A 9,606-nucleotide genomic window follows, 5' to 3' on the forward strand; every position below is an offset into this window, starting at 1 on the left:
AAGGAATGAAGAAAGGTACTCGTTGAGGGTCCTAGCTCGAACATGCCCTGCTCGCAATATCTTCACCTTCAACGTGAGGCCGTCAAGTCCGCTCGACGTTGTCGGATCAATCCACAGCATATTTGATCCTACAGCGTAGTTGGATAGTTTAATCGTCGTCCACCAAGGACGTACCGTGGTACAACGTAGTACAACATCTGCTAAATTGTACCAGCGCCCCATAAACCATCAACCCTCGCAGACTTGATCCTGGATGCACTGACGTAGCATCTCGTTCTGCTGTGGTGTAGAAGACACGACGGCTCGAATCTTTGGCGTCCGATCCGAAGGAGCGTGATTACGACCATCTCGTCCAGAGCCGTCGCATCGCATACGAGCGCGGTGTCAACAAACTTAACCCTCCAAGTGATCGAACTCACTACACAACAGATCATCGCAACCAAGCCTGCGGTTCAGCATGCAGGGACCTTGTCGACCGATTCTGGCCTGCTGATAGCTCCTCCCACCAGCGCCTTCAATCAACGTGAAAGGCGACCGAATAATCCACCGACGTTCGCGAGACTTCGATCACCTAATTCATCGGCCCGGCGTTGGACGATGAATCTTCCGAACCCAAGTTAGAGCGCCTACCTCGGTCTGGTATCAATTTTACGGTATCAAGTACCCGACTTATATTGGTCAACCCGACCTGCAGCACGCCGGATGCTCCTCGTCTTCCATCACCCGGAACGACACGAGTTCGAATCGGTCCATGCCGATAATGAGTCAGTGTACGGGAGGAGCTGTATTGCAGAATACACGATTCAAACGACTCGTTTCTTATGGTTTGAAGAAGACCTCTGGCGCTTATTCTGGCTCTGTACAGCTACTTGTCGGTCGCCGCTTCGTCGTCGGCGGCCTTGTCCTTGTGCTCGATCGGCGCGCAGAGAATGTCCATAATCTCGTCAATGCCATAGCCATCCATGTTGGCCTGCACGCACAGCCAGTACGCGCGCGCGAGCTGCTGCCGAACATACTTGAACCTACTCGAAACCAATTCGTCAACAATCCGAAAATCCATACAAATTCAAACTAAAAAATCAACATAAAGCGTACCGCGCGCCCTTGACGACGTGGGCCACGTCATAGTCGAGCTCAAACGGATCTTCAATCGCGAGACGGTGGTGCTGCTTCCACTGCGGCTTCTCGGCCTTGAGCAGCGTCCTATGTCACGTGTTCATTCAATAATGATCAACAATCGAGCATGTCCCACCGGCCCATGCGCACCGAGACCACGTGATGCGCATAGTCAAAGCCCACGTCGCCATAGTACTTAAAAAACCCTACGCCCAAAAATATCAATCTTTCAATTCCAACGCGCGAGCAAGAACGACGCACCGAGGAGGAGCGACCCGACGCTCGAGCGGTTCCACGCGCCAAACGAGCGCAGCGCGTGCCAGTGCTCGTCGTGGACCGGGTCGAAAAAGTAGGTTTCTACGGGATTTGAAGTCGCGATACTTGTCGGTTTCGTCATTTGTCGTACCCGCGTCGCCAAAGGCCACGTGGGGCAGGCGCGGGCCGTCAGCTTGGTCGCGGCTCTTGAGCATGCAGGGGCGGTAGGGACACGTCGCGCTCGGGTCCGTCGTGGTCTCTGTCTCGTCGCGATAACAGCGGCACCAGATTTCCCCTACATTGTGTCCAATATTCACAAGCGAATTTTCGGGGTAGAATCTACCTTGCCACTGGGGCGGCAGCGTCTGCAGCACGGGTAGCACGGGCGGACTCGTGCGCTAGAGTATCGAGATAAGCGCAACTATAGAAGGTAATAGATCGATGCTACCTGGAGATAATGGATGAGCAAGAGGAGGTAGCCGTACGAGCTCAACGTGCCTTGCGCTGCGTTATTCATTTCGCGCGTCTTGACCCAATACTTGACAAAGTAGGCCAGAATACGCACGCGCGGATCTAATAGCGACAGGGTATATAACTTTGTCTTCTACAAAATAGACAATATGTGTACCGGCAAGGGCATACGTCCGCAGCAGCCGCGTGTTGCGCAGCGCCAGGGCATTTTCCACTAGCGCAGCAGTAAGAAGGCTTATACAAGCAACCTAGCAAACACACACCGCAAATGTCGCAGTCGATACCCGACGTCGCATCCTTGAACATGACGATCGGGATGCGCGCCGTGAGACGTCCCGTATCTAGTCCATTATGTTCCTATCAACTATATACACAATATGGGCTGTACCAATGTCGGTGAAGAGCTCCGGGTCGAGCTTCTCGACCAACGCCTTGAGCATCTCTTGCTTTTGAATCGGCGAAAGCTCAACGCCGGTCGGAAGCACCTGCATTATCCCACTTAGCATCCAACAAGGTATCAGTGTATCAAGTACCAGGCACATGTCCATGTCGCTGTCTTTTGTGCCAAAAAAGTTGTTGGACGACCCAAACACATCCAGACCCACCTAGTAACATGGTTCGTTCATCAAGATTGTGCACTAAGAGCTTACCCGGTGGCCTTGAAAGCTCAGCGCGCTCACAACGCCGCTCACGCGCTCGAAAATCGATTGACGCACCGCGGTAAACTCGGCCACGTTCGGGATCAGCGCCTCGCTCTTGGCATGCTAGTATCAAATTATCAACACCCAGCTTTGAGTCGACTGCAGTACCAAGTACGTCGAGAGTGCGTGCTCAAATCCCGGTGCCCACGGCGCGACGCTGTCTACGTCCATGCCATGTCACCCCGCAAGAGTCATAAACGGTAAGTGTACCGCGAAGGGGTAGGCCCAAATGGGCTTGCCAGTACTCTTGCTTGGCGTCGACCGTCTCGAAATACCGGTCGCTCACCTGAAGCAACGGTAAATCTCATGAAAATGCCGCAAAACAATCATTACCCCGCAATAGAGGCGCGACTGGTACATGGCAACGAGCTTTTGCACCGACGGAACAAGGCTTTCCCACACGTAGCCTACATACAGTGTATCAGCACCACCACATACAGTGTTTGCAGTCGACGGTTGGTCTCGGTCACATGCAGGAGCGTGCGAATCGCGCCGTGCCACCCGTCCAGCGACTCTTCGTTCTCCATGTCCCACCTACAATGTGTTATAACACCAACTACAACGAGGAAACTGGTACGTTTGAACTTCAAAGACGAGGCTGAGGAGGTGCTCCATGTGCATCCCAAAGAGGCTGGCTTGGCTCGGAAACGCCGTCGGCAGCACTTCGACCACCTAAATTGCACCGTCAGAGACAAAGAGAACCGAGATAGCGCCTACACGCAGCAGCCCAAGGACAGCCGAGACGATCAAGCCCACGTCCTGCGCCTCAGCGGCGGCTTCGATGCGATGGCCGAGCGTCTCGAGCGCTTCGTTCCAGTACCTACATGCATGGGTCGGTCATTGGTACAGGGATCGAGGCTGTCTTTGGACGCACTTTTCATCGACGAGCACCTTGAGCGGACCGCTCGACGCAAAGATGATGTCGGGACCTGCATCTTCGTTGAACGCGCGAAACTCAAACTCGCCAATGGTCTTGGGCGCCTTGACCTGGAGGCGCGTCGTGACCTGCGCAGCGTAGATGACATTGTCGCATCATCACGATGTAAAGGAGGTACCAGCGGGAGGCGCTTGCGCAAATCAAACTGCAGCGAGCGAAGGAAAATCGGGCGATTCTGGTTGGCGTGGCCGGCGCGGAAGAGGCCCATGACCAGCGAGAGCTCCTTCTCAACGAGCTGCGCCGGAAGCGTCACGGCGACGCGGATCGACTGGTTTGGCGTCGTCGTCGGCTGCACGACAATGCCCACCTCGAGCTTCATCGGCGGCTCGTGGTGCGGCTAGACCATAGAGGACATCGTCACGTGCGCGTGCATCGAGGCGTGGCCTACCGCGGGGCGCCCATGGCCGAGATGCATCCCTGCCATCGCATGGTCCAAGCTAGAGGTAGAGGCCATGAGGCTTATGCAAGGAAGCCGCGTAGTACTTGAAGTTGAAGCCCGGCGGCGGCGGGCCGCCCGTCGTCGTCGGTCGGTGTTGCCGCATTTTTCGAGGAAATGACCAAACATCTCAAACTCGATGGTCGGCGCCCATCGAATCTGACAGGTTACGACGACGCCCATTTTATGATTCAATACGTTGTTTGGAGGGAATGGTCCGGCTAACTCACGGTTACGGTTAGTCCAGCCGGTTTTTCAACCGCGTGGCAGCAGTTTGGCTCGTCATTTCGATAGCTTAGTTTTGATCAGCCACTTGTGAGTCGAAACTTCTTTATCCACAATTAAGATGCGGCCATGATGTCCGATATGATTTAGTTGGCCGACGCTTCAAGGACCACCAAGTCGGCGCCAATGATCGCACCGACGTCGGTGTATGAGCAGATGCAGCGTGAAGGGATGCGTCTTCCGTGTTGAGCACCCAATACATTGATGGCTCTCTCGCAAATATCTGCGCTGTGTTAAAACGCACGGTGAACTACAGTGTATAGCACCGACGTCCCGAGTTCCGATCATCATGGACGCCACCATAGGTCCCGTTATAGCCCAATGTAGAGTGTACACTGGACGACTTCTGCATATCTGAAAAATTGACCGCAGGCGCGTCCAGCACACCCTACGGCCACTACTCGCCACCCAACCAAAGAAGAAGAAGAAGATATTCAAAGTGGCGTTGGCACAGAAATTTCTGCCCGCGACAACGTCAGTCGCCTCTGAGTTGTTTGCGGTTTGCCGTTTCTAGGATTATATATATTCGGCGGCGCGCCGAGGTCCTTGCATGACCGCAGTCGTGTGCTTTTGGAATGCGACGGTTGGGGTGTGTAGTAAGAAGCACTGGCCGTCGTGCGGCTACACGTGGCTCAACGTCGTGCCCGTCGGTCTCTTTGCGACTGTGTGGCTCTGTTACGGCGTCCGACTGCTGCAACGGCACGGGTTTCTTGCCCGGTTCCTCCAGCTTAATGCCTCGTCGATCCACGACCAAGTCGCCCAAGGTGCTGCCTTCCATACGATCGACAATATTGTGCAACGAGATAGACTAGGTATTGCGATTGCGCTGTCCCAGCGCAAGTTTGGGTCCGATCAGCAACTCCAGCTCCAGCGCTACGTCAAGCTCTGCGCCATGTGCTCCGAGTGGCCAACGTACACGTTCACGCCGCTCTCGATTGCGTTCAAGGTCTCGGGCACGCCGCCGATCGTCGACAGCCTTCTTTTTTCGCTCAACTTTACCAACGAAGTACGTTTACGTCAAAAAGCGCGATGCACGAACCTTTGTAGTGGTGGAACCTCTCGATGGCCGTGGGCATGGGCATGCTCCTGCTCATTCTGCGGCAGCTCCATCCCGCGTCCCGCTACCGTACGCGCAAGAACTAGGTTCGACTGGATGGACAATATTGTCGGTTGTAGACGCACCGATCCTCATGCGCTTTGTGTACCCGATGACGTTCGACTTGTTTTACATTCCGATCATTTCGACCTTTCTGCGGCTCGGCACGTGCGTGACGGGCTACGAGCACTTGGCGCTGCCTGGTGGCGCCACGTGCGACTGCCTCGATCGGTTTGGTCTGTTTTGGGTGCGTTGTTTCTCAAATTTTGAGAATGGTGTGGTCAATACCATGTAGGCGGTCGGCTTTATCGGGTTTTTCGTCACCTATCGCAGTGCGCTTTTGTACAAAATGCACATTGAGCCGCTCGGCGAGACCATGGATTTTCGGTTCCAGCCTGGCTTCCAGCTTCTTATGGTCATGGCGCGCACACGTACGATTGATTAAATCCATTTTGCGTGCTTATCGAGACCACATGGCTTCCTAGTGTACCCGATGATTACAATGTTTGTCAACAACCAAGACATGACGCGGGCCGGCGGCATCGGGCTCACCACGTTCTTGCTCGCTGTCTCGACGTTTCTCTTGCTCTACTCGCACAAGACCCAGCCGGTACGAGTTGCCATCCGAATCGAATCCGAGTTCGGAGATACCTGATGAAATTTTCACTTTGCTAGTGCATTGGCAGCGGTCGCATTCCCAACAATTTGCGCGTACTGACCTTCTCCAGCGCGATCTACACGGCTTTTTGCGTGCTCATCGTACTGGCTCTGGACGCGCCGATAAGGAGTTTGTACTATGCGCTTTTCCCGCTACCGATTGTGTGGGTCGGTGCGTGGAAGGTCAACGACCGGCGGGCGCTACTGTTTCATATTCCCGGAGTGCGGATCCCGGATTTACTACGGCATCCGTCGCCCGACGTGAGCTTGGTCGGCGCCATCGCCGCCCTCCATCTCAACCCTAACAACGTCCATGACCGTGATCTCGGACCGATTTTGGAACAGCTCGATGGACTGGCGGCCTCGGTGGCGGCAACGCCGCTCTGCCGCGCCTACGCGCTCCGAACGCTTTGGTTTAGCCACATTGAGGTATCCACTGCCGTCGATGACTGACGCGACGTCGTCATGCTCTCCATAGAACTTTATAAAAGCTGACGTGCTCGCAATCGGCGATGACGCACCGGTGGGCCTCGACTTGTGGCTCAAGGACCGCGCCAACATTGAGCGGCGCAGTGCTCGGCGCAGCCGCGACTCGCACCAGTCCAAAAAGCGCGTGAAAATCTCTGCGGTGATTACCACGTCCGGTACGCATCTCGACACACAAAACCAAGGATCACGCAGACTGATGACGCGCCATCGTAGCCGGGCCCACCATGGACCTCCTTCCGGTGACAGCGGTCGCGTCATCGCACGGCGCGACCTCCAAACACACGACGACACTGACCACCAAATCGCAGCGGTTTCGACCCCGGCGTACGTTGGGCCCACGCGCGATCGTCCCGCTCGGTCGTCCAAGCCGGTTCCACGTCATCATGATTGGGTATACATCGTGGATATCCCACAAGGAGTCGCCAGCCGACGCCGTGGCCCAGCACCGTCGCATCGCGAACCTCGCGTTTGACGTCCTTGCGCAGAGCTCGAGCGTGCATGACGTTGCGGCCATGCACGCCGTCAGCGTCTTTTTACTCCAGTGGTACCGCACTGGGTACCTTCGATTGAACCGAGCGCGGTATCTGCAGCTGCTCACGACGCTCTCGGCAACTGGCGACCCAAAGCTCGTGTTGGATGCGACCCATACACTGTATTGTCTCACGCTCGACGGCGTCTTTGCCCTCGAGACGTGGGTCGCGCGGCCGTTGGCGCTCAGTGGGCTTCTGCATGCGCTGGGCCACGCGAGCCGCCGCAGTGTCCTCCAAGCAGCAACGATTGCTGCTCGTGTCGCAGCGTTTGCAGTCACTCGTGGATACAACAACCTCTCGCTGCTATTGACACCGCGCGCGGCAGCGAGTCTCTATACGGCGTTCCAGCGCTGGACCGCTGCGTATGACATTAGTGTTCTCCTCGAAGCGACGTATCTCAGTTTGCACCAAATTGCTTCGCGGCAACGCTTGTCGTACCCCGGTGTACCGTCCAAGAGCACGCGATTGCTTTTGGCGGTCAAGCGGGCCAAAGCGCGCTTCAAGCGCAACATTGGCAAGGTCGAGCCCGTTCCGTCAGCGTCGACGCGTCTCTCGTCCATGAAAATGCGTCTCTCGATGCTCCTGCAGATGCACAATCCAAAGCGTGACCCGGGGCCCGTCGCAAAAGCCCTGACCTTCCGACAGCTCGTCAACACGGTCCGAGGCAAGGCCAAGGCAGTGCCCGTGTATATTCCGCTGGACGTTGTCCCCGAGATTGAGCGACGCCACGCCATTCGACGACAGCTCGTGCTCAAATTGGAGCTTGCTTTCGAGATGGTGACGACAAATGCCCCGGGGTACGATCGCCGGCGCAGCTGCATCGCCAGCAAGCGGCCCGAGTTGGATGACGCCGTCACAAATGCGCTCAAGCTCGTGCAAGTGGCCGCCGAGTGTGCGCTGCAAGAGTACGTGGCCACCGCACTCGACCCAACGATGCGGGCGTTCGTGCACCCGTACCTCCACCAGTTTGAAAACGATACCCCGGGGTCCCAGAGGTGGCGCTGGCCGTGGCGATGACAACCCGTCGCCTAACAATTGAAAGTTTGAAATTGAGTTGGTGCAGAAATGATTCAACTGTCTTTCGACGGGCTCGTCTACCGAGGACGAATGCATGTGGTCCATTAGCGAGTCGATACGGACTGCGTCACAGTCGTTGGAGGCCAATACAACGCACCAAAGAGGCTTGACGGCGCAAATACGCTTGTGTCCATTCTTGAACTCTTCAATCCCTCCTTCTATTGTACCGATCTATCTAACCATCCATCCATCTATCCAACTGTCTATCTATCTATCTATCTATCTATCTATCTATCTATCTATCTATCTATCTATCTATCTATCTATCTATCTATCTATCTATCTATCCAATGGACAATGCGCAAGGCACACGCCAGAGCGTGCCGGATCTCATTTTGGTTGAGACCGGCACAGTTCGGCGTGTGAGCGACATCAATCGACATAAATGTATTCAAGTTCATTGGCTCTATGTTGGAAGCCTTTCTCAAAGTTGCGTCAACTACCGTGTCCAACCCGTGGAGCAACAATCCTCATTGGCGACAACATTGCATCAATATTTCTTCCTTATATTTTATCCCGCACCGCCACGTCTTTATTGCTTGGAAAATAGGTTGTCTAGGCGAGCTTGAGACGACGCCACCAGTAGGACGACGCCTCGGACGCCGACAGTGGTGCACGCGCAGTCATATACGGCTCAAAGAATTCGTGGATCGCAGGGTCGAGCGTCGTTTCAATATAATCGGAAATCGCGCACTCGCGCGGCGAACGGTAGAGCTCCACGGCGCGCTCGACGGCGTCGCGGGCGCCAAATCGCTTGGTCTGCGCTTTCGTTGACGTCTGGAGCTCGTAGGCGCGCTCCAAGATTTGAATAAACTGCGTGCGCTCGGAGCGTCGCTGTTCGGCTGCCGAGAGCACATCGATCTTGGCGACGCCGTCCACTACTGACGGTACCGTCTCCGGGACAGCGTCGGGTGCTGGTGCTGGTGGACGTGAGGGTGTCGGCGCTTTGGCGGGATTTTTTTTTTCACATTCTGCCACCACACGAGGTGCGGCGTCCGTTGCATCCAGGAGCTCCGCCACGTCTGCGTCTGTCATTAGCATGCTCCCCTTGGTTGCTTGGCGCACTTTTGTCATCGATATTCGATGAGGACCCGTCTCAAGGGGCTCTGGCAAAGCCGCCGTTGGCATGATCTTAGTCCAGCTGCCGTTGCGCGAAAGGACTGTGACGGGGGTGAGCTTCGTTTGACTTGAGCTCGGGGCTAACGCCGCCACGGTCGGTGTCAGCGTCTCAGCAACGTCGCATGCCATTGGCTGGATCCGTCGCCGAGAGGATTCCGATGGGAATGGACGCACCGAGTGGAGGCTGCGCGCAAGGCTGGCCGCCCGCGCAAACGTCATTTTCGTACCTGACGACGGCGCTTGTGCAGATCCCAACGACGGCAACGGCTGAGGCCCGGTGGCAACTTCATTAGAGGCCCAGGCGTCGCGTGGTTTTGTATGGGTGGGCAAGTCGCAGTGGAACTTGGATGGATACACCGAAATAGATAGCGCTCGTTGCACACTGCTGGCGCGCTCGACGGGCATGGGTGGCGCCGAGTGAATCTCAAAGAGGTGCG

At 55.9% G+C, this 9,606-nt stretch overlaps 3 protein-coding genes across 3 annotated transcripts; 1 reads left to right on the forward strand and 2 right to left on the reverse strand.

Moving 5' to 3' along the window:
• Positions 1-765: 765 nt before the first annotated feature.
• SDRG_15514 (hypothetical protein) lies at positions 766-4,038 on the reverse strand. The gene is made up of 22 exons (XM_008621689.1): positions 3,964-4,038; positions 3,869-3,917; positions 3,599-3,817; positions 3,418-3,548; positions 3,261-3,363; positions 3,121-3,215; positions 2,998-3,077; positions 2,877-2,950; positions 2,754-2,829; positions 2,652-2,704; positions 2,493-2,606; positions 2,376-2,447; positions 2,231-2,327; positions 2,106-2,183; positions 2,000-2,056; positions 1,820-1,944; positions 1,715-1,769; positions 1,523-1,666; positions 1,378-1,473; positions 1,253-1,322; positions 1,096-1,203; positions 766-1,022 (listed from the first exon to the last, which is right to left on the reverse strand). Exons 1-22 carry the CDS (start codon positions 4,020-4,022, stop codon positions 866-868), a joined length of 2,112 nt encoding a protein of 703 aa, XP_008619911.1. The 5' UTR covers positions 4,023-4,038; the 3' UTR covers positions 766-865.
• Positions 4,039-4,664: 626 nt separating this feature from the next.
• On the forward strand, positions 4,665-8,041 carry SDRG_15515 (hypothetical protein). Its single transcript, XM_008621690.1, has 9 exons — positions 4,665-4,965; positions 5,014-5,207; positions 5,249-5,327; positions 5,378-5,544; positions 5,593-5,728; positions 5,783-5,907; positions 5,973-6,383; positions 6,433-6,598; positions 6,657-8,041. The coding sequence occupies exons 1-9, from the start codon at positions 4,752-4,754 to the stop codon at positions 7,988-7,990; spliced, it is 2,826 nt and encodes a 941-aa protein (XP_008619912.1). The 5' UTR covers positions 4,665-4,751; the 3' UTR covers positions 7,991-8,041.
• Positions 8,042-8,535: 494 nt separating this feature from the next.
• SDRG_15516 (hypothetical protein) lies at positions 8,536-9,207 on the reverse strand. The gene has a single exon (XM_008621691.1). It carries the CDS (start codon positions 9,176-9,178, stop codon positions 8,606-8,608), a length of 573 nt encoding a protein of 190 aa, XP_008619913.1. The 5' UTR covers positions 9,179-9,207; the 3' UTR covers positions 8,536-8,605.
• Positions 9,208-9,606: the final 399 nt, after the last annotated feature.

The sequence above is a fragment of the Saprolegnia diclina genome (assembly GCF_000281045.1).
Source record: "Saprolegnia diclina VS20 unplaced genomic scaffold supercont1.94, whole genome shotgun sequence".
In the NCBI taxonomy this organism is placed as follows: domain Eukaryota; phylum Oomycota; class Saprolegniomycetes; order Saprolegniales; family Saprolegniaceae; genus Saprolegnia; species Saprolegnia diclina.

Excerpts from the sequence above, each read along its gene's own strand:
- SDRG_15516 (XM_008621691.1), bottom strand. The coding sequence starts at position 9,178 with ATGCCAACGGCGGCTTTGCCAGAGCCCCTTGAGACGGGTCCTCATCGA.
- SDRG_15515 (XM_008621690.1), top strand. The coding sequence starts at position 4,752 with ATGACCGCAGTCGTGTGCTTTTGGAATGCGACGGTTGGGGTGTGTAGT. Across the intron at positions 5,328-5,377 it reads CCATCCCGCGTCCCGCTACC|ACGCACCGATCCTCATGCGC; the intron begins GTACGCGCAAGA and ends TGTCGGTTGTAG. Across the intron at positions 5,729-5,782 it reads TATGGTCATGGCGCGCACAC|TGTACCCGATGATTACAATG; the intron begins GTACGATTGATT and ends ATGGCTTCCTAG.
- SDRG_15514 (XM_008621689.1), bottom strand. The coding sequence starts at position 4,022 with ATGCGGCAACACCGACCGACGACGACGGGCGGCCCGCCGCCGCCGGGC. Across the intron at positions 1,667-1,714 it reads GCTGCCGCCCCAGTGGCAAG|GGGAAATCTGGTGCCGCTGT; the intron begins GTAGATTCTACC and ends GACACAATGTAG. Across the intron at positions 1,204-1,252 it reads GTCTCGGTGCGCATGGGCCG|GACGCTGCTCAAGGCCGAGA; the intron begins GTGGGACATGCT and ends CACGTGACATAG.